Source organism: Capricornis sumatraensis, chromosome 20, assembly GCF_032405125.1.
Source record: "Capricornis sumatraensis isolate serow.1 chromosome 20, serow.2, whole genome shotgun sequence".
NCBI classification, from domain to species: Eukaryota; Metazoa; Chordata; class Mammalia; order Artiodactyla; family Bovidae; genus Capricornis; species Capricornis sumatraensis.
The window spans coordinates 27,731,207-27,756,343 of NC_091088.1; the positions used below are offsets into that span (position 1 = coordinate 27,731,207).

Here is a 25,137-nt window from a genome sequence, read left to right on the forward strand (position 1 = left end):
AGCCTAGCAACTGACAAAAAGCCCAAACAGACCTAGGTCATCATGTGAGACTGAACAAAATCCAGGAAACTTGAGCATGTACCACAGGTTTCCCCAAAGAATAACGTGCATTGCTCCTTAAGCAAATGGAAACATCTGCTGTGCTGCATGGCCAAATTTCTCAATGCATAACCAACTTCTAAAAAACAACTTTGTTGTCAGTTCAACCAGTCTCCTGCTAACCTTTACAATGAATAATAATTAAAAAAAAAAAAAAACAGAAGAGCTTGTCTCTTTTCTTGGGAGTACCTTCATTAAAATTAGTTCAGTAACAGTTTTTTCATTACTAATAAATACTGTGATTATGGCTTACTTTTCTGATACTTTGCAGTTAAAAGATCTCTAGAAAGTGTGAGGAAGTCTTTGGAAATGTTCTGTTAGATCAGGTCAGTGATAGGAAGGAGAAATCAGATTCTTATCCTGACCACACTACTTATTATTCCTCAAGGGACTTCTCAACCTACTTCTTAATCATAGAATAATAGAATCTGAACTGGAAGGGTTCTTAGCACCTTATTCAATAGATAAAATGGGGAATCATGAAATTTAAACACCTTGCCCAAGTTCTCATAACTAGTAAGAACTGTAGATACAAGGCTGACTAGACCAGATCTCTGCATACTCATGATTACTATCTCAAGCAGTGAACATGTTTCTGAAAATGCCAGTTGCAAAACAAACCAACCAACCATGAGCATTCACAGTCCTATTGGCACAATAGTATGACTGTACATATTGATCAAAATGAAATTTACAAAACTTGTGAGAAAAAAATATTGGTGTTCAACTAGCATGAGATGGCCTGTTTTGCTAAAGATAATGCAACACTCCATCTTTCGGGTTTAACATAGGGCTTTTGAAGAACTTAATAAGCAGTTTTAATTTATGGTCATGGCAGCCTGATAAGATTTTTTACTCCCCTCTAATTATACACTGATACCTACTATCCTTAAAATCATTCTAAAGTTGGTTGATCTAAGAATTTACAGAGTGCCTATTGGGTCTGTACTGGCCCAGCAGATTTTCATGTGAACTAGCTGATAGATCAGAGAAGGCAATGGCACCCCACTCCAGTACTCTTGCCTGGAAAATCCCATGGACGGAGGAGCCTGGTAGGCTGCAGTCCACGGGGCTGCTGAGAGTTGGACACGACTGAGTGACTTCACTTTCACTTTTCACTTTCATGCATTGGAGAAGGAAATGACAACCCACTCCAGTGTTCTTGTCTGGAGAATCCCAGGGACGGTGGAGCCTGGTGGGCTGCCGTGTATGGGGTCGCACAGAGTCAGACACAACTGAAGCGACTTAGCAGCAGCAGCAGCAGCAGCTGATAGATGATAAAGCCTTAAAACAGAAAACCTGCTGGCTGTTATAAAGGGATGTGTGGGCTAAAAATGAAAAGATACTGTAAAAACTTACATCACTCAATTAAAATCCTGAACATCTAGACACTAGGAGAGATATACATGTATATATACACGTATATTGTAAAAAAACATCTATGTGACAATACTGAGCGGTAAAAAATTGGACATTCAATTGTTAGAATCATGATTAAAAAAATAGTACTTTTATTCCCCTTGAAATACATTTTTTAAATTAAATTCAACTTTAGATGCAGGTGGCATTTTTCTACTGATACTGTGATATCGCAGGAAGATCTAGAACATCTTTTTCCCACTGTTTTTGATATAACTTTAGCATTACAGTTGTCCCTTAGTATCAAGGGGGGGTTGGTTCCAGGATCCCTGCAGCTATCAAAATCCAAGGATGCTGCCATTATATGAAATGGCATAGTATTTGCATATGACCTGTGCACATCCTGTATACTTTAAATCATCCCTGGATTACTTATGAAACTTTACGATGTAAATAGTTGTGGATGCATGGTAAGTGTAAGTTTTGCTTCTTGGAATTGCTTGGAATTTTTTTCCTCAAGTGTTTTCCATTGTGTTTTAGTTGAATCTGAAGATGCAGAACCCACGGACACAAAGGGCCAACTGAACTTTAAAATTAATTTCTTAATCCTTATGCTACAGGTTTGACTTTCATTAATTATTCTGATTATACTTCCATGATTTTATGTGAACATTAAACAATTGTACTTTCTTGTGTTCCTTTGGCTTCCTTCACAGATAAAAGTCTATATTATAAATACCATACCTACCATTGCTATAATTATAGTAGACCCACTGGCCGCTCTTGGGTTTGGGAAGTGACACGGGTGTCTCTTCAGCAGGAAGACTGTAGAATCTGCATTCCACAAAGAGTCGCTGGATAGTGTCATCTGCAGTTACTCGGGAATCATTAAGGCTAAGGGCTATGATCTCAATCCGGATTTTTTCTGGTGGCTGCTTAAAGAGCAAAAACAAAACACAATAAAGAAACAACAACAACAAAAAATGAACAAAAAAAAAATCCTTTACTCTTTTGTCACTGTCAATTTTAAATAAAACATGAAGGTACTGGCCTTCGTTGATTTCTTTTTTCGGAAGGTATTGTACCCTACAGTCTAGTTACACATGACAGATTATTCACGACAGAGAGAGAGAGAATGAGCTTCTAATGCCCCAGGGTTTGAAGTTAACAGTGTCATGGCAATAGTCTCCTGATTTACATTTGAGACTATAAATACCCCCTAGTAGTCCATCAGGAGTGAAGATTATGAGGTCTTCATCTCCAATTGCTTTCAGAATGACACACATCAGCTGGCCTTGTTTCAAACTATGTAGTGAAATACATGTTTATCACTGCTTTTATTTTATTCTATGGTACCTGAGAAAGTTTCGGTTATTCAAAGATTAAAGCCTGTTGAACACTTTATAGCTATTATGCTAACATAAATAACTGTATGAATCCATATTAAGTAGGGCTACAGCTCATTCTCTTGTGTATTCTTCCATAACATATTTCATTTCATGAGTAATAAGTTTTCAAACAAAAGACAATTTTTTATTGAATTTAACATAATTTTCTTATACTTTATTATCTCATTTTTACAGAATTAATGAAAAAATATATTTGTATAATTTTCATCTCAATCCTTATTTAATAGATTTTAGTGTAACAAACATTATATGTGAGTCATATGTTTCCTTGAACAATAATTTAAAACAAATGATAGACTATGACTTAAAAATTAGATCACACCAAGATAATCCCACAATTAAATGTTTACACTGAATTTAATTTTAAATGTTTACAATTAAAAATTTGTTCTTTATTCCCGCTTACTAAATCTCTCTTTATTAAATTCAGAGGTATGCTACTGTAAATTATATAACTTAAAATAATACTAAAAATCCTGATATTAAGACCTGCTTATATAACTAACTTTTAGGAATTCACTGTCAAATGTAAATCAGTGTGTAAATTCATCATAGCAATTACTATTTTGATATTTCAAAGTATATAATATAATTAATCAAACTGAAAAGCCTAAGTACCCTATTGTAGAGAATATTCCCATAAAGAACAATTTCCATTGCTGGCAAACCCCCTCAATATTTGATGAAGTAATTTTACCCCCTTCTTTCAAAAGACATTTTCTTTTATTATGTATTCTAAGACACTTTAACTAAAAACCCAAATCTGAATATTTCAATAAGGTTATTTTATTATTCAGTAGATTCATGGAAATTTTACTAGGATGACAGAGAAAATTCCACACCATTCTGTCTCCACTAATACAGGTACAAGGCTGCAGCTGGCAATATTACTAGGATTAGCATAGTATGATGAAATATTTAAAGGAAAATTTTTTCTAAAACCTAATAAATCAAATGACTGCCAAATGTCATTAAAGTGATGGTCTTTGACTTGAATATGCTTTTCATATTCAAATTTGAAAAGAAAGAGATGAAAGCCTGGAAAGGTTACTCGGTTTCAACTAATAACCTCAAGCCCTCTCTGTTCACGTGCATAAAAAATGAAGTTGGCTCTATTGTCTAATCTCACTTCAGAAAAGCCCTTCTCTGCTTGCCAAAGACTAACATAGTAAAGAAAACATTTTAAATATTATTTTTCCTTAAAATGTATTGTGGTTGTCAAAACAGCATACACACAAACTATTTTATACTTCTGGTTCAACTGCAGCACAATGCATAATTAAGTCTTTTATATAACTTGCAATTTGACAAACTTAGAATTGTTATGACAATAACATAAAACATTCCTGTGCTGTGGTTAGACTGCTTCTGCACAAAAGAATTAAAAGAAAAGAGCTTATAACAAAGGCAAAAGAGGTGTATACATAGTTATTTTCACATTGTGAATGAGAGGAATTTAAAATCTGGTTATCACAGAATCCAATGAAGAGACAAATTAACTTTTAAATAGCAAGGGAATCAAATTTATTTAAGTGTTTTTTAAAAATTAATAATATATTAACTGTACAATCCCCGTATGAAAACTTGTATTACTACAAGAACGAACTTGGGCTGTCAAATAAGACTATATACAAAATATAGTCTACATACTAAATAAATGTAGATACTTGGATAACAAACAAACGGAATACCAAAACCATATAAACCAAGAGAAACCCACTATATTACCCCCTCCCTCAAAAAAGCTTTACAGTTCTTTTTATGATGTCTCTCTGCTTTCTGGCTCAGATCATTTTTTCTTTTTTCTTAGTTTCCCTCCCACCACCCCAGCCTCCTTAACTCTAGATTATGTCCTTTTTAATTCTCTAACTTAACAGAGTTATCAGTTATTATTTCTTTGTTCCTTTAAGGTGACACGAATCAACCTAAGTCCAAAAAGCGATAAGTTTCAAATAGTATGTATCTAGGGAAGCATGCCCTGAATAAACAATTTCCAAACATTATAAATTTTGGCTAATCGGCCTAGCCAGCTTCTTTTTCAATGCTGGAACAATTCTGGTTCTGCTCATGCCTCTGTGAATCAAAAGTTCAACTAGACGCTGGAGAAGGCAACGGCACCCCACTCCAGTACTTTTGCCTGGAAAATCCCATGGACGGGGGAGCCTGGTAGGCTGCAGTCCATGGGGTCGCACAGAGTCGGACACGACTGAGCGACTTCACTTTCACTTTTCATTTTCATGCATTGGAGAAGGAAATGGCAACCCACTCCAGTGTTCTTTCCTGGAGAATCCCAGGGACTGTGGAGCCTGGTGGGCTGCTGTCTATCGGGTCGCACAGAGTCGGACACGACTGAAGTGACTTAGCAGCAGCAGCAGCAGATGATATGCAAAGATTCTGAAGATTAAGAAGCACATCAACTGTGTAGCAGACAACTCCAACTTAGTGTAAAAATGAACTCACGATCTCTCCTCTCCACCATTGTCATTCATCCTGATAGTTGTTATCTCAGCTGATGACATCACTGTCCACCTGGTCACCCACAACCAGGAGACCTTGGAGCCATTCTTGCAAATCTCCATTTTCACACCCACCATATCCTATAGATCATTCATTCATTCATCTCTATTCCTTTAACTTCCTAAATATTTCAGTGGTTCACTGAATTAAGGAAAGCTGAAGATATTTCAACACTGTGTCAGCTACTGGAAATACAAAGACAAAACAAGATGTGGTTTCTTTTCTCATTTTTACCTCTAGAGAAACTTCTTTTATGTTCTCACATGATCTGAGGAAGGAACTAATTCAACAGTTTCCAATAGTTAGAAAGTAGTTTCATAGAATAAGGAGAGAGAGAGTTTCCCAGGTGGCTCAGGGCTAAACAATCCACCTGCAAAAGCAGGAGATGCAGGTTTGATCCCTGGGTCAGGAAGATGCCCTGGAGAAAGAAATGGCAACCCACTTCAGTATTCTTCCCTGGGAAATCCCATGGATAGAGAAGCCTGGTGGGCTAGAGTCCACGGGGTCACAAGGGAGTTGGACACGACTTCAGGACTAAACAACAAACAATAATCACTACAGAATAAGTGGGGAGAAATCAGAAGGAATCACAAAAGATAACTGGTTGGTAGAGTTGTTACCCTATACTCTGGCCATTTCCCCAGACCTGTGGTGTACTGTTTATATTGCTGAGCTTTTACATCTGAAATCTTCTCTATCAGACAAAAATCCATTTATTTGAAGCCCTGGGCCACACATGTACTCCTTTTATGAGGGCATTACTCCTGATTTCCAAGCAGACAGACGGGTGGTATGAGGCTGTTTTAGTTATAGAGGGACTATAGTCTTGCTGTGGAGTGTTAGTTGTTCAGTCACGTCCAACTCTTTGAGACCCCCTGGTCTGTAGCCCACCAGGCTCCTCTGTCCATGGAATTCTTCAGGCAAGGATACCGGAGTAGGTTGCCATTTCCTTCTCCAGGGGAGCTTCCCAACCCAGGGATTGAACCCGGATCTCCTGCACTGCAAGCAGATTCTTTACCATCTGAGCCACTAGGGAAGCCAGATCTTGCTGACTGTATCAGTACACACTCAAAAAATAAGTGGCTCTATGCTCATGGCTGTGAGAAAGGTGAGGCCCTCCTCCCTCTAGTCTCCGGCCTGTAGCCTCAACTATTCTTCTGGTGGCAGGGAGCCTTCTCTAAAACAAATTGGGTATCACCTTTCTGCTTGAAAACTTATTACCCTATACTCTAGCCATTTCCCCAGACCTGTGGTGTACTGTTTCTATTGCTGAGCTTTTGCATCTGAAATCTCTATCAGACAAAATTCCATTTATTTGAAGCCCTGGGCCACGCATGTACTCCTTTTATGAGGGCATTACTCCTGATTTCCAAGACTGACTTGGTTCCTCCTCTGGGCCCGCGCTGCACTTTTCACTCACACTGGATTTCATGGATTTGTTTACATATCTGCCTCGCTCTGTAGACTGTGAATTCCTGGAGGCCAGGACCATATCTTATTCATCTTTTGCTATTTAACATCCTCTCTAGGATCTGGCACTTAGGAGGCTCTCAATAAATACTTAATGACATTGAGTCAAGGGAATGCTGAGGATCTTCTATATATTGTGAATATCTTTTCTATATTGCCAGAAATATGTGAAGCTGCAATTATTAGTGCAGCTCCTTTAGCAAATATTGATTGTGTCTGCTACATTGTGGGAAGTTGAAACTGTTGAAAAACATAGAAATCTTGCCAGTCTAGATTTTAATTGAATAATACTGTTTCAAAGACGGGTCAGTTTTGTAGAATCTAAGGTAGGGTATTGTTATATCAGCTTCTCTGTGTGTTTGCAAATTCTCATCATGAAATAATGAGGAAAAAAAGTTCAATTAGGTGAACTGGAAGGGATAACAATATACTGATTCACATGACAGTGACTGAAGCACAGTGTTCCAGATGGATGCCAGAATAACGTCTGTTCAAGACCACCAGAGGAACCCACGTGGTCATTCCTCTGAATGACACTCTGCTCATACAATACGTTAGCTAGCCAGAATGGGCTTTGGGCCTCTCAGTACTTCTCAGCACATTTTCTCTCCTGTTCACCGGTTACCCTATTAGCTTCCCTAGTTAGCCAGATGTCAGCATCAGCATACAAAAAGAGCATTTAAAATTTCTGATTGTGGTGAGCAGCAGTTACAGAAATCTCTCAAATAAGAACTGTGTGCAACTTCCTTTCAGTTGACTGTATGGATGGACACTATACTTTATGTGATTGAATGCTCTGGAAATGTGATGACAGCTTGTATTACTCTCAGAGAAAAAAAAATTGGAGTTCTCATGATTTTGGCTCAATTCCACTCCTGCTTCCTGACTGATGCTATAATTCTCATGTTAGGCCATACTTCTCTATAGTATTTACTTGGGCTTTTATTGGCAGGCTTACATTTTTTTTTTTTTAAATGTTTTACTTCAGAAGATCATGCTGAATTCTTCCTCTGGTTTCAACAATCATAGCAGCCACACTGGGGTTGGATTGTTAGGCTTCTAAAAACTTAATTCAACTTGACAGCTCTTAAACACAGTATTGCTTAACTGAGAATGTCCTCTGATAAAGGTTTGGAACTTGTTTCAGTCAGTTAGATTTAAATCTCACTATTGCAGGAGATTGTATGTGAGTTTTATTTCATTCTTAATTCTTCAGCAAACAAGCATTTCTTTAACTTTTTAAACTATAAAGAAAATAATTTGACATGTTCAAGTATTCACCATCTTAAACAGATTTTACTTTTTTGCTATATCTGATTTAAATCTTTTTGTTTTTATTGTGGGAGAAATAAAATATTTCAGATTCAGGGAAAAGTGCCCCCTCCCAATTCCTTTCCCGTCCTTTCTTATTTCTCCCAGAAGTAACCACTATCCTGAAGTTGATGTGTATCATGCCCAATCATGCTTTTATATTTTCTACTACGTATGACTGGGGGCAGGAGAAGGGGATGACAGAGGATGAGATGGCTGGATGGCATCACTGACTCAATGGACGTGAGCCTGAGTGAACTCTGGGAGTTGGTGATGGACAGGGAGGCCTGGCGTGCTGCAATCCATGGGGTTGCAGAGAGTCAGACACGACTGAGCTACTGAACTGAACTGAACTACGTATGTATATATCGATCAATAACATTGTTTTCTGTTTTTAGATTTTATATGAATGATACCATCCTCTATGAATTATTCTGCAATTTTTTCACTCAATGCAATATTTTGAGATTTATGGTTATAATTGAAATCTAACTCATTAATATTACCTGTTGTACAGAATTCCATTTATATTATATATGTAATTAATTTCTAGTCTATTTCTCTTCTAAACTGTGGTGTTGGAGAGGACTCTTGAGAGTCCCTTCGACTGCAAGGAGATCCAACCAGGCACTCCTAAAGGAAATCAGTACTGAGTATTCATTGGAAGGACTGATGATGAAGCTGAGACTCCAATACTTTGGCCACCTGATGTGAAGAACCAACTCACTGGAAGAGACTCTGATGCTGGGAAAGATTGAAGGCAGGAGGAGAAGGGGACGACAGAGGATGAGATGGTTGGATGGCATCACCAACTCGATGGACATGAGTTTGAGTAAGCTCCTGGAGTTGGTGATGGACAGGGAAGCCTGGTGTGCTGCAGTCCATGGGGTCACAAAGAGTCAGACACAACTGAGCAACTGAACTGAACTGAGTCTGTTTCTCTATTGATGAACAAAATGTTCAGAATTTTTTGCAATTAAAACAGTGTTGCATTGAATATCCCTTTGTTTTCTTGTGTATGTGAGTGGTTCTCTTAGAATTGCTGGGTGACAGATATAAGAAATTTAACTTAACAGGATTATCAAGTTACTTTCCTAATGGTTACACAAATTTACATGAGTGTTATTTTATTGTCATAAAAATGTTTTGTGTATGTGTGTAAATAAATTCAAATAAAGACTATGAAGAACTTGGTACTTTATAATAATCGAGACAAAATGGAAATGGAAGGTTATGAATCTATGTCTGTGACCTTTAATAATAAAAGTTTAATTTAAGTGAGGTCTAAGACAAGCTCAAAATATTTGGTTCAAAAAGTCAAACTCAGCATTGGGACTGACAGAGCCACAAGTAAGTAGAGTAGGTAGGAATGATTAATGATTAAAGATGATTCTTATAACTTGCCTTCTTCAGGCTGGGGGTAGGCACAAGCACCTCAGAGCCTCAAAAAGAGTCCCCTAGACCTCATACTTGGAGAACGCAATGGCAGCCCACTCAGTGTACTTGCCTGGAGAATCCTAGGGACAGAGAAACCTGGTGGGCTGCCGTCTATGGGGTCGCACAGAGTCAGACACGACTGATGCGACTTAGCAGCAGCAGCAGCAGACCTCATATTAGGCTCCAGAGCTTCCACTTATTAGTAATCAAATCCATTCTTCATGCAAGTTTTGGTTGAAAAGTCTTTGATTTTAAAAATAATAATAGTTCTTTGGGAGAAATACGAGTAAAGAAGAGCACAAACTGTTAAGATGATAATGTTTTTAACAAACAAAACAAAACAAACTCAATCCAGTTTTCATCAGTGGCAGTAACCTTTCTTTTATCATATGTTCTATTATAACACACTGTGTTGAACAAATAATACAAATAGTAAAAACTTCAGTGTTGGAGATCAAAATGATGCTGAGGTTGAGAGTGTTTATTTTTAGAACATTGTCTCCTTTATATACCATGAAAATCACTGTATCTATAATGGTCAGCAAATTACAGAAGCTCGTTACCACATGTTCTAAAGCAATGGTTGGAGTATTTTTCCCTAGTACACCTGAGGGATATAACACATCTCCATCATTAACTGTGGCTTACTATGGCAGTGCTGTGAAGAAGGGAAGAATTTTTTAAATGACCCTCAATTTCAGGTGATTTTGATATGCCGTTCCACTTTAACCATCATTGAGAACAGATGTGATAAAACAGGGACTCTCAATTTTGGCTGCCTACTAATATCACTCGGGGAGCTTTAAAGAAAATTCTGGTCTAACTGATCTGAGTGGAGCCTGGGCTTTGGCATTTAAATGTGCTCCCTAGGTGGTTCTAACTTGTAGCCATGGTGAGAAGTACTGCCTTTCCCTAAAGCGGTGGTTGTCAAATTTTAGCATATCCCAGGACAACATGAAAGAGTTGACAAGGCACAGATTGCTGGGCTCCAGACTCAGTTTCTGATTCATTAGGTCTAGCATGGGGTCCAAGAATTTGCATTGCTCACAAATTCTCAGGTCATCCTGATGCTGCTAGTCTGAGGACCACACTTGGGCAATCCATGGCTCTAAACCAGAAAAGACTCACCCTCTATTTATTGACCCTCTCTAAGATATTTATAGATAAGCTTCTACAACTCATATTAAACTATTCTTTAGTTATTAGTTAACATTTTAGTACACAATTAGCTAACAAATTATTCCCTTTTTTAGAAATAGTCTCTGCGTGTGTGCATGCTCAGTTGCTTCAGCTATGTCTGACTCTTTGTGACCCTATGGACTGTAGCCCGCCAGGCTTCTCTGTCCATGGGATTCTCCAGGCAAGAACACTGGAGTCAGTTGCTGTGCCCTCCTCCAGGGGATCTTCCCAACCCAGGGATCTTACCCACATCTCCTGAACTGCAGGTAGATTCTTTACCGCTGAGCCACTGGGGAAGCCCAGAAGCAGTCTATACTCATCACTAAAAATAATTCAACAATAAAAATCCTAGAAAGTAAAAGATCAAAGTTCCTCGTTTCCTCCCATTCCTTAACTTAGGAGTTGGCAGATGCTTCTTTCCTGTAAAGGCCAGATAGCAAATATTTTTTGCATGGCAGGCTATAATGGTCTCTGTTGGCAATACTCATCTCTTCTCTTGTACATGAAGAGGCCACGGACAACCTGTAAACGATGAGTGTGGTGTGTTCCAATAAGACTTTATTTACAAAAATAAGTAGAGGGCTGGATTTGACACATGGGTTATAGTTTGTTGACTCTTACCCAGACCCATGTCCCAGAGATACTGCAGTACAATGTTTTGATTATATACTTTCAAACATTTTCTTTGATTGTGTGTGCTCATGTCCGACTCTTTGCGACCCCATGGACTGTAGCCTACCAGGCTTCTCTGTCCATGGGATTTCTCAAGCAATAACACTGAAGTGGGTTGTCATTTTCTCTAGCAGGGCAGATCTTCCCAAACCATGGATTGAACCCATGTCTCCTGCTTCTCCTGCATTGGCAGGTAGATTCTTTACCACTGAACTACCTGAGAAGCCTTTCCTTTGCTTACATGAACCCCAATGTTAGATCTGTATGCTCATATAAAAATACATAAGCATGTATGTACAAATATATCTTTTTGTTTGCTTTTAAAATGGAATCATCAGTGATATAATTTCTTACTCATTAGTTTGACAAAAAACATGATGTCAGAAAACAGTAATTTTCACACATTATGTATAAAAGCATTTCAGCTGGAAATGATTATATTGGCAAAAATTGATAGAAACCAAAGGGTCCATGAAAAGGCACTTATTTAAAAAAATAAAGTTTAGCTATACAATGTAATATTATGCACATGTGTAAAGAAGTAGAGTATACTGCTATATACTATATATAGTATATACTATATACTATACATACAGTATATACACTAGTATATACAGTATATACTATATATACTGCTATATGTAGCAGTATATAGTTCATGGTATATCAGCAAGAGGTAATTAAGTTGCAAAACATTAAAAATAATTTTAAAAGCAACTAATATCAGGAGAGTAATACAATATTTTTAGTAATGTAGCTTAAGCTTCTATATGTAAAACAGTGGGAGGAGTGTACTTTACCCACTGATAGGATATCATATTTGATTCTGAAGTGACTTAATCACTTTTAATACATGAATGCCAACAGGAGTGAATTGTTTTATGCATTCTGTCTTTTGCAAAAGCTTTAAAACGTTTTTGCTGGACATCACTACTGTGATTGCCTGGGAATACCTGCTCACTTTGTTGAGGAGAACCTGGCTTCCAGGTGGAAATGCATTTTAATCTGACTGACTATGGCAGCTTTTACAAAACTGCTGTTAGTTAGGAATGGAGAAAGATGTAAACATGCATTGCACAAAAAAGAGCATTGCTGTTTTAGCCTGTGATTTCTCACTCTCACCTGTGGGCACACTTTAACAAATCTGTGAGCTGAAGGCAATGCATTTAGTTGTGAAAACTGAATGATGCACTGCTTAAATGATAAAAATTAGAAATAATGTGAAAGAAGGATTATAATTCTTTTTTCCTTAATGCCATGGCAGATGCAAATTTTCAGTTTTGATATCTATTTTGAGGACCTAAAACAAGGCTTTTAATCAATGTATTATACATCAAATTGATACTGTTAACTTCTGATTATTCAAATTAATAAAATATTCATAGAGAAATGTCCAAAGTTTTACATTTCTCAGTCTCCCTCCCAACCCTCACCCCCATTAATTATCATGCCTAGAAGCTTTTTAGTAACAGCAGCAGTCATCAGGCTGACGGAATCTGACAGGCCAGCAAGGCCCAATTACACTGGTGCTCTGTGGCACTTTGATGTCCTGGAAATGAAGAGAGATAGGGGCAAATTGGGTAGCACATTATGTTAATGACTTGATTTAATCCAGCCACTAAACTTTATGTAGCCTGTTAAAAAAGATGCTAACACTAATTATGCCACTTTGGAAAGGAAAGGAGGGGACAAGCATTTCATTCTGACAAAGTGAAGCTCATAAATGTTGTAAATGAAATGAAACAAAATGAAGTAATCTATGATTAATTATACATCACAGACATGAAGAAAAGAGAAGAACCGAGTTATATGTCTAAGTCCTGGGAAATCTGTTAGATTCCTTTTAAGGATCGACATTTCTAAAAAGTAACTATGAGCTGTCAGATTCTGTAACATGAAAAAAAGAAACTGAATGATCTTAAATTGCTTACATAGTACAGGCCAGGACTGAAATTCAGAGTGTAATTGGCATAAATGATTTTTATCTAGGACACTACTTTTAGTCTCAATTTGGTGACATTATAGCTATAGGTAAAGGCAATTTAAAACATTTCTACACAGTGGAGATAACCACAGAGTAGGGTTAATTACCTTTTAACTAATCTCTGTGCCTCTATTCTTTGTACTATTGATAACAAGATCTTTTAAAATGTGATGTAAGAGTGTAAGCTCCCCCAAAGCAAGAGACTTATTTCTCTTACTGCTAAATTCCCAGTCCCTAGAACAAGGCTGGGGATACCAGTAAATGCTTACTGACTCCACCTGTTTAATGAGTGAGCGATCATCCTACTCCCTTAAAAATCTTCACTGGCTGCTCATAGAACTTCAGGACAGACTTCAGCTTCCTCAGCTGATATACAGAGGCCTCAATGCTCTGGACAGGCCTATCGTTTCAGCATCTCCTGGGGCTCTCTCCGTATGCCCTAGGCTTGGCCCATCCTAAAACCATTCTGACTCTGAGAATAAGCCATGGTCTCTGCAGTCTCTCAGTCTCACGCTTTTTATTCCTTTGGGCTATAATGGCTCTCCTTTGCTTTCACTAACTCTTAATCATCTTCCACAGTTGGCTCAGGCTTCACTGACTCTAGGAAGCTATCCCTGATGAGGGTCCCTCGTGCTGAGTTAGGCACCCTTCTTGAATGTTCTCAGAGCAGTTGTGCATCCCAGTCTCCCAGCACTGACCTCTGCACTATAACTGTACTTCCCCTACACTGTAAATTTTTGGAAGCCATGGATTGCTTTTGTATGACACACAGCAGATGCTAATGAATGAAGAACAGTTGTGAGAACTAAAGGAGATATTACATATTAGCCATTCAGTAATACCTTACCTTCCAAAGAAAGCTATTATAATAGTGTCCTGAGATTTCTATCTGAAGCAGTTCTTAAAGAGGAGATGAAAGAAGAAATTAAGGAGCCACAAAAGTTTTTACACTTAAAAAGTCAGTATCAGCAGTGGGACAAAATGACATTCTGTGTCTCCTGGTTTCACGCACTGAAAAGGACACAGCACTGCTTCTGTAGGATTCCTACCCAAACAAATAAGTTGAATTCAATAAGGGGAGAAATCACACAAATTCAAATTGAAGGACATTTTATAACATAAATGGCCTGCACTCTTAGAAAAAGTCAATGTTACGAAAGACTAACTCAGTGGAAGGCTGAGCCATTATGGATTGAAGGAGGACAAAGGGGCATGACAACTAAATGCAATGTGTGATCTAGATTTGATCCTGGACCAGGTTAATAACTTGCTATGAGTGATAATACAGGGACAACCGCAAAATTTTACTAAGAATTGTAGATTAGATAATAGTATTGTATTATTATTCTGAAATATTTAGGGATAAAGGGGCATGATTTCTGTAACTATCAAATGATTCACTACAACTATGTATGTACGAATGTATGTATATAATGCATACATACATATAAATGTATATAGGAGAGAGAATAGAAATGATTAAAACGAGTGTAGCAAACATTAACAACTGATGAATCTGAGTGAAATGTATTCAGTTCTTTGTACCACTTTTGCACTCTTTATAAAGAAAAAAGTTCCATGACTGGTATAAAATGATTTGCAAAAGGAGCACACAGAAAAACTGGTACAATCACTAGAAAATGCTGTATTTCACCATTATGATGATCTCCTGTGTTTTGTTCCTGTGTTCACAGATGTTATACTATTTTACTGTATTTGTTAATATGGTTTAATAAAACTAAATTTCACTTATTAACATAAGGTACTGGTCAGTACCTTCTACTAAATGTAGAATTTGAAAAACCACATGGGAACTTAATTAATGGCTACCAAGGCATAAAGCATTGCTTAGAATAGCTGGTTGCTTGAAACAATAATTCACACTTCTGAGATGGCATCAAAAATCATCATAGGAAGTCGCATTTTGATAGTGAAGGCTGTATTAGGCTGTAGCAAAGTAACACAAATTACTTTTCTGGAAGTAATAAGGAAAAAATGCAATTTACTCCAAAGGAAAAATATATGTGTACATTAGAATTAGTTGACTATTTCAGAGGAATAGCTCTTTCATTAAACTTCTTTGTTAAATTAAATTCTTTATTCTTAGTTAAGAGCACTGTACAATTGCAATGAGATGCTAACAATGCTTTCAATATATACATGATTCTGCTGAAAAATCTAATAAAGGATTTCTCAGCCTCAGCACTACTGACATTTTGGGCCAGACAGGTCTTTGTTGTGGGGCCTGTGCTTTGTAGCATGTTAAGCAGCAACCCTGACTTCTATCCACTAGATGCCAGTAGTAGTCCCTCCCAGGGTGACAACCAAAAATACCTCCAGACATTGCCAAAATGAATCCCTTGCATGGCAAAACTGCCCCGGGTTGAAAATCTCTGGTCTGAGATGATAAAATTTTAGATAACGTTTCCCCATTCTTTGAAACTGATTTTTAGATGATGAATACAATGTTTAGAAAATAAAGTTAACTGTTGCAATGTCTCCCTAGTATCTCCTAGATAAAATCCAAAATATTTAGTCTTCTCCATCTGAAACCTTCTATCCTGTTCTGCAGAAAGGTTGCTCTAGTTAGTGTATTCTTATTTCTGAAACATACTGTGCATCCCCTGCCAGCACTAGCATGCACGTGACTTTGTGCTTGCTGCCATGTATCCCCATATTTGAGATGTTACAGTCAAAGTGGACACTGCTTTTCACTATGTGACTGGCTACAGTTGAATGGGTCAAAGGACCACAACTGATAAACATGGATCCAATCCAGAGGCTAGACGTAGCTATCAGATCTTTCTCTTTGGGCTTGGGCATTTTGTGGGGCTATCTTTGGGCAAGTGAAGCAGAAAAAAATCATCTTAAGATGAGAAAAAGCAGACCCAAAATTCACAAGAAAGAGGGTGGGTGAGCAGACTATGGGCATATCCTTAGTGAAGTCTATTGAAAAATCACTCTAAATTTCCCCTTCCTCTGAACTTCCTTAATTAGTGGCATGACTATCAGCAAGTCATCTTATTTCAAGGTCTCACTTTACTTATTTGGAAAATGAGGGAGATGGGCCCTGAACAGCTTTATTCTTTAGCTCAAATATCTACTAATCATTGGTGATACTGTCTCCTGATTGTTTTAGATTGTAATTTAACTGATGATTTAATAGTTGACTTTTCATGAACACATCTTCCCCATTAGTGTAATGTTTCCTGAGGGCAGGGCCAGAATGCTCTATTTACTCCCTTAGGGAGACGTGATTACCAATTGCAGATGGTGAATCCCTGGGAATCACTGAGTTATAATAACACAGATGAGTGCTGTTTGTAAATCTGCTAGAGAAGTAAATCCTTTGGTACTAGTCCCTTAGGCCCTAGGACTGATTCAGTATCTCATACTTTTATGTTCAAAGGCTAAACCATGTAAGGTATCCAAAAATCATGATGAAAGTAAGCAGAGTCTTGCAGAACTACTGAGAAAGAAATGTGAAGAATGTGAGAAAGAAATATCTGAATCAAACTTGCAGGCTTACTACTCTTAAATGGAGTGTTCTTAGTAAAATGATGTGATGGTTAACTTTATATGTCAAGTTGACTGGGCCACGAGGTATACAAATGTTTGGTCAGACATTATTCTGGGTAAGTCTGTTAAGGTGTCTCTGGACAAGATTTAACATCTGAGCTGGCAGACTGAGTCAGGTGGATTATACTCCTTAACGTGGGTGATTGAGTGTGTGCTCAGTCGTGTCCAACTCTGAGAGCCCATGGACCCCTGCCAGACTCCTCTGTCCATGGAATTTTCCAGGCAAGCATACTGGAGCAGGTTGCCATTTCCTACTCCAGAGGATCTTCTGATCCAGGAATGGAACCCATGTCTCCTGCACTGGCAGGCATATTCTTAATCACTGCGCCACCTGGAAAACCCTAATGTGGGTGAAAGTGAAAGTGCTACTGTCTCAGTCATGTTTGACTCTTTGTGGCCCCATGGACTGTAGCCCGCCAGGCTCCTCTGTCCATGAAATGCTCCAGGCAAGAATACTGGAGAATTCCATATATCAGTATGCTATACATTAAATGATGTTATGATAATTAACAATCATATAACAATGACAATAAAACTTTGGACAGATGAAGTATTTATCAATCATCTGTTTGTATTTCTCAGTCACAGAAACAATGGGTTTCTCTATTTTATGGAGGCACCTGTGACATCTGAAATGTTCTGTTCTATGAGTTTGTTCAGCAGAGAGATTAAGCTAAAAATATGAGATTTTAAGAGTTGAAATAAGTATTGCAATTCTTAAAACAAGAAAGCAGAAATTCTATTTTTTCTTTTATTTTTTTAAAGGGGAAATTCTAAAAAAATTAAAGGAATACAATTAATCATTCCAGGAAAATTAACTTGGATGAATAAAAAAGCTACCACTTTACTTACGTTTACTTTATAAAACGTTTTTTCTCTCCGACAATGAAAAATGCTCTGGTAAGTGGGATACTTCCTATGTAAATTAAAGTATAACTTTTTTTTCAAAATGTCAATTTATATATATACTACTTGTCAGCAATGTGCTACAAAACAAGCAAAGTATATGTATATGAAATTACCTTCTAAGAAAGTTTAATTTTTGGGTAGAATGAAATAACTTTAACAGTTTATCAGTGACATATTTAGATATGAACAGTCTATGAATTTACATATGTAACTTACTATAGTTTTAAAGGCACTCTCACATTTTGGAAATTCTTTAAAGTTCAGATTTGATTTAATATATCTTTGTATAATGGTTCTGCGAAGGAGTCAGAGAAGTCAACTGATTTGAACAAGTAACTACTGAAGCTACAGATGTTAGGTACTCTAAAACATGTAAGCAAAACTAACACTTAAATGTTATGGCCCATTATCTAATGAAAGTATAAATAAAATTTTCTTATACTAGATAATTACTTGGATAAGATTATGATAACACATAAAATTTTTCCCAGAAATATTCTTCCTTAAGATTTTCATATATGGAGACTGACAAACTATGAATGAAAAGCAGCTTTATTTCAGAACATTTTTGGTTGATATCAGGTTACTGACCTGTTTGATATTCTTGGAGATAGAACCTGGAATAATACACTCATCACTGTCAGAAGCTGATCTGTCTTCTTCATCTGTTAAGAAATAAAATTTTACTGGTTTAAATCTGTTACACCTATTACATTTGTACCCTGTGAAGTGGAGAGAAATAAGCATACATTACAAGGATAACCATAAAAGAAAAATATGATAATCATGTCTGAATTTTTTTGGCACTGAAGATAATTAGGTTTACATTACATTTTAGTACTGATTCATTGGAAAAGATCCTGATGCTGGGAAAGACTGAAGGCAGGAGGAGAATGGGACAACAGAGGATGAGAGGGTTGGATGGCATCATCAACCTGATGGACATGAGTTTGAACAAGCTCCAGGAGATGGTGAAGGACAGGGAAGCCTGGTGTGCTGCAGTCCATGGGGTTGGAAAGAGTCAGATGAGACTGAGCAACTGAACTGAACTACATTTTATAAGAGAGAAAAGAGAATAAAAATATTGCTTGTTCAAGTATAAAATTAAAATAAAAAATTTTTAAAGAACATGAGAATCATATTTTCCAATAGCCTAACCTAAACTATTGTGTAAAAAATAAAGTTATTCCTACTATTTAAAAATATTTTTAGAAGTTTTAGTTTTTATTGCAGTAAAGTTGACATATAATAAACCACATAAATTTGTGTGCAAAATCTGTATTTACATTTTAGAAACATGTATTTTGACAAATATATAATTCTATGAAACCATCACCATAATTAAGATAGTGAACATGTCTATCACCCCCAATATTTCCTCATGCCCCCTGTAAAGTTTTTCCTCCTGGATCTTTCTATTTCCATTCATCCTTCCCTAGGGAACCACTTAAATGCTTTCTGTCACAATAGATTAGTTTGCCTTTTCTAGATGTTTATATAAGTGAAATCATGTTGTATGTAAGTTGTCTTTCTTTCTTCATTTAAAAAAAATTAAGTCCTCTAGAATAACCCAGATAATAGTACTGAACCCAAAGAGAATATAAAGTCATTTAAAATATATATTTGGAACATGGTCAGCAACAATACTTGCATTCCATTGTGGTGCTCTGAGTTTGAAATAAGAAGATATGCAACAATTCCACCTGACCACACCTGACGAGACTGAATTACATCCCATCATTTCTGTCAAGAAACAGCTATCATGAAGTAGACTCATGATTAAATGAAGATGTTCTATGAGGCGTGAACAGATGAAACAAAGCAGAGTCAGGGAAACAATGGTAATTTAAAAAAGGAAGTCACCTTCTGGTTCCAGTTCTTCAGTTATTTCTGTTTCATCTTCGGAAGAAATCAAACTTCGTTCTGCAAGCTGACCCTCAGACAGTAAAGACACATCGTTGTCCTTTCCTTGCTGCGTTTTCTCAGTATTCTCTTTTACCTTATCTACACTGCTTTCCTGAGGAATCTGAAGAAGCAAAAGCACAGTGATATATTATTGCTTATATCACATTTATAGCATTCTTGCTGAAGCCCTTGAATGATAATAAAGCAAGTAAATATACTGGCATGCACTTTATATTCATGAGAAAATAATCACTTAAGCTGCACAAATGAAAATATGCAGATAAATTAAAATCTGATTACAAACTAAATATCAAAAAGCATTAATCTCAAAATGAATTTTACATTATACTTTAATTTGTATGTATATTTACTACCTGCTAATGTCTGCATAATCATAACTATTACACTGGTAATATGTTGGACCTTTCTATTCCAAGGAAGTCATATAGAATACGATCAGTGATATGATTTCTTAAAATTTTTTTTTTTTCGTTTTTGGCTGCATTAGGTCTTCATTGCGGCACATGGGGCTCTCTGTCGCTGCACGTGGGCCTTCTCTAGTTGTGGCAAGTGGAGGCTACTCTCTAGTTGTGGTGTGCAGGCTTCTGGTTGCGGTGGCTTCTCTGGTTGCAGATCACAGTCTCCACAGTGTGCAGGCTTCAGAAGTTGAGGCTCACGATCTCAGTTGCCCTGCAGCATGTGGGATCTTAGTTCCTGGACTAGGGATTGAACCTGTATCACCTGTATTGGCAGGGGGATTCTTAACCACTGGACCACCAGGGAAGTCCCAATGATCATTACAAAGTATTTAAAAAAGAAACCTTTCAAGATAATTTTAATGTAAACACATACCTCGGGAATATGTGAAACAGTTGGCATATCAATTTCTCTTCCTGGTATATGTTCCACTTCTGGCAAAATTTCCTTCCTATCTTCAGGAAGAGTAGAGGTCTCCTTATATTAATGTGAAAATGTGCGTATATGTTATTTTCTATTTTTTGTTAAATCCTAAATCATCCCAAGACTTTTTCACACACACATACATACACACTTGGCATTTACTCTCTTAAGAACTTTCATATATAACTTATAGCAGTATTAATTATATTTATCATGTTGGACATTACATCCCTAATACTTATTTACTTTACAACTGGAAGTTTGTACTTTTGACCACATTCATCCAATTTTCCCTTCCCCATCCCCTGCTTCTGGTAACCAGAAATCTGATCTCTTTTTCTATGAGCTTTTTAAAATTTATTTTTAATTGGAGGATAATTGCTTTATAATATTGTGTTGGCTTCTGCCATACAACAGTGTGAATCAGCCACAAGCACACGTGTCCCCTCCATCCTGAACCTCCCCCCAAACCCCTGCCCCATCGTACCTCCTCATGGTTTTCACAGAGCACCAGGTTGAACACCTGGTGCCCATAGAGCTGATTCCCACTGCCTATCCATTGAACACATGGTAGTGCATGTATGTGGTTTTGAAGTATAACTGACCTATAACACTGTATTAGTTTTCTGTTAAAATACACAGTGATCTGATGTTTCTCTACATTTCAAAATGATCACTGCAACAAGTGCAGTGATTAGGCTGAGTCAGCATACAAAGATACAGTTACTGTGTTCCCTATATTGCACATTTCATATCCATGACCCATCCATTTTACATCTGCGGGTCTGTATCTCATCTCTTTTGTCTATTTTTCCTTTCCCTCAACCCCTCTAGCAACCACATTTGTTCCTTGTTTCTTTGACAATCTATGACTATGCCTTTGTGTTGTTATGTTTGTTCACTTGTTTTGTTTTTTTGGATAAGGTCTCTTTCACCTAGGTGCAGACTGAGAAGAGAAGGGGTCTAGGTCTGAAGCTTGACTGCTGAGGAACTTGAGCATTTAGAGATATGCTCCAGGTGAATGAGAAGAGTAAGTTAAGCTGGAGAAAAACTAGGAAGGGATGGTATTCCAGAGGCCAAGAGGGAAAGGAGCAAGTATTCCACTGTGTCAAAAGTTGCCAGGAGATTAAGAAAGGGACAGGGAATTGATCACTGGATGTAGCAAAGTGACAGTCACTGTGACCTTACCAAAGTGGTTTTAATGAGGAAAAGTTTTACTAGTGTGAGCAAGGAACAATTTGAGGACAGGGAGACAGAATTAAGACAACTTTTTGAAGAGTTTTGTTCTGTTTTGCTTTATGGTAAATGGGGAAAGAAGACTGGGGGCAGTATCTCGAGAGAGACATGGGGCCAACGGAAGATTCAGATCAAGAGTAAGATCGTTTAAGGTTTACACACAGTGCCAATTACAAAGGTAACATTTTACAGGAAGAAGTGTTTTATATCTGTTTCCCTTTAATCAGGTAGGGTATACTATTCATTTATTTCAAATATATGTTATGCAGTGGGGTGGGGGAAGCAGTCTTCTGAATGTTTACTACTTACATAATGCTGATGTGGCGTGATATCCATAAAAGATACCTTCTTATCTTTAGTTGTTAAACGTCTTGGTTTAGGTGTTGGTGCCTAAGATAAACCAATATGTCAAACTGAGTATAATGAACATACTTTTCAGATTTTTTTCTCTTTTATGTGGCTATTTATTAAGGAATAATAATACTAATGTAGGAATAATAATAATTTTACAGGAAATTCAAAGTCACTGCTACTCACTACAATTCGTGCACTAACAGGGGATGTTGGAGGTAGTCTCTGAACAGCCTCTGACTCTTCTTTGTGTATGAAATTTCCTAAGTCTTCAGTTGTTATAGAACCACTTGGTGGAAGGTAAGCAAATTTCCATTTCAATATAACATGAATGGTTCCGGCAGGGTGCTTTTTATGATCTGTTAACTCAAATAAGCCTGTCAAATTACAAAAATAATTGTAATTAATGCTAGAGGGAAGTTTTATTACCATAAGAATTAAAGAACAGAAAAAAGAAACTACCCACAACTTTACAAATAAGTTTAGCTTTTTCTCACAACTCAAATGGCTTAAGAGAATAAAATAAGACAAAAGGACCTTTGACAGGTTCATTTCTCAAGCAGACTGCTTTTAAAAGTTAAGACTTCACAGATAATACCTATTCAAAGAGGAGAAAATTGGCTTATAAATATTTTAATTCACTGAAATTAAATTCAGAGATTCTTCAGAATTTTTAGCCTTCTTCTAAGATATTATCTGGGTTATAGCTCAAATAAGAACCTTCATTTTTGACTTGATATTCTTGTGTCTCTGTAGAAAAATACATTAAAACTTTAAAATTTATATATAATACATAATAATGTATATATCCTAAGGAGTCCTTATATTACTACATTATTCTATTATAATTTTAAATACATTTTACTGGGATCTGTTAAATCATTCCAAATTAACAGTAGCACAGCAAAAAATGTCTATAAAATAAACAAACCATCCAAAACATAAAGTATCACCTAGCTGAATATGTAATACTGAATCACACATTTTAATCCTTCTACTAGAGTTTTCAATATGAAAATCCCTGACTTGAAAAAAACAAACCTATATTTATTTCAAGCATAACTTTTGTTTAGAGGTATCCTTTACTTGGTTCTCAATGGCTTCTAATGGCTGGCTAGGAAAAACTAAACAACTCTAGACTTTAAGTAGAAAAAAAGGATACAGGTGGAATATAGGGAGATGAGAAACTTCTATTATAGGCACAGGTGAGACTTACAGAATGGCTGACTGAAGAGATCAGTAAATATTTTCCACAAAAAGCAATGATAACACCACATAAAATGGTCAAAAAAGTTCATTTAGGAACTCCAGAAATTGATCAAAGGTATACACCAAATTAAGAAAGCACTTGTTCAAGAAAATTTACTAAACCTCAGTAAGAACAATAGGAGTCAGAAAAGGCTCTAGGAAGCTACTTGGCAAATAGATGGGGAAAAAATAGAAACAATGACAGACTTATCACTGCAGATGATGACTGCGGTCACAAAATTAAAAGACACTTGCTCCTTGGAAGAAAAGCTATGATGAACCTAGTGGTTTAGTCGCTAAGTTGTGTCCAACTCTCACGACCTCGTGGACTGCAGCCTGCCAGGCTCTTCTGTCCATGGATTCTCCAGGCAAGAATACTGGGGTGGGTTGCCATTTCCTTCTCCAGGGGATTTTCTCAACTAGGAATTGAACCTGGGCCTCCTGCACTGCAGGCAGATTCTTTATTGACTAAGCTATGAGAGCTACCTGATAAACCTAGACAGTATATTAAAAAGCAGAGATATCACTTTGCCAACAAAGGTCCATATAGTCAAAGCTATAGTTTTTCTAGTAGTCTGGTACAGATGTGAGAGTTGGACCATAAAGAAGGCTGAGCACAGAAGAATTGATGCTTTTGAACTGTGGTGCTGGAGAAGACTGTGGAGAGTCCCTTGGACAACTAGGAGATCAAACCAGTCAATCCTAAAGGAAATCAACCCTGAATATTCACTGAAAGGACTGATGTTGAAGCTGAAGCTCCAATATTTGGCCACTCAATGGACATGAGTTTGAGCAAACTCTGGGAGATGGTGAAGGACAGGGAAGGCTGGCATGCTGCAGGTCATGGGGTCACAAAGAGTTGGACATGACTTAGCAACTGAACAAGAAGAAGCTACTTGTCCCTGGCTGAATGTGAGACTTATAGACTATCTAAACATTGAACGCATTACCTAAGCCATACATTGACCCATAGGCAAAGGCTGGGGGCCTGACAGCTCAAGGTGTTTGAACACAACTTTCAACAACCATAGGCTGATCACTAAACTATGTTCAGGCTTAAAATGAAAACTAAAACTTAGCAGAGATATCAGTGGCTATAGCAAGGGAAACAAACCTACAGAACTGCTACAGGCCAAGTCACCAAACAAACAATAACAGCAACAGAAACCCTGTGGAGGGTTAGAATCTACAGTGTCCTAAATGCCTAAATTTAAACAACAGCAAAAAAAAAAACACATAAAATTCATGAGATACACACAGAAACAGGAAGGAGAATGTGCTACATACACAGATAGAATGTCACCCAGAGATGCTTTCTCGGGGCATCCGGATGTTAGACTTGGCAGACAAAGACCTAAAAACAGCTATTGTAAATACGTTCAAAGAGCTAAAAAAAAACCATCTTTAAAGAATTAAAGGAAAGTGTGATGACAATGAATTATAAAACAGAGAACATAATAAAGAGAGAGAAATGATAAAAAAGAGAACTAGCATATATTATAAAATATGGAATATAGCTAATATTTTACAACTATAAATGGAGTATAACCCTTAAAAATGACAAATCACTAT

The 25,137-nt window shown here is 37.0% G+C and overlaps 1 protein-coding gene across 2 annotated transcripts in view; it reads right to left on the minus strand.

Annotated features, from left to right (window-relative positions):
- Positions 1 to 25,137, minus strand: part of RPGRIP1L (RPGRIP1 like) — a 94,539-nt gene that overhangs the window by 14,402 nt on the left and 55,000 nt on the right. The window contains exons 17-22 of one of the 2 annotated variants that reach the window (XM_068992476.1): positions 22,504 to 22,694; positions 22,276 to 22,356; positions 20,683 to 20,784; positions 19,789 to 19,951; positions 18,517 to 18,590; positions 2,207 to 2,390 (exon numbers count right to left, since the gene is read on the minus strand). In XM_068992476.1, the coding sequence (XP_068848577.1) occupies positions 2,207 to 2,390; positions 18,517 to 18,590; positions 19,789 to 19,951; positions 20,683 to 20,784; positions 22,276 to 22,356; positions 22,504 to 22,694 (795 nt within the window). The remainder of the gene's footprint in view (positions 1 to 2,206; positions 2,391 to 18,516; positions 18,591 to 19,788; positions 19,952 to 20,682; positions 20,785 to 22,275; positions 22,357 to 22,503; positions 22,695 to 25,137) is intronic. The other variant, XM_068992477.1, reaches the window with a different exon arrangement.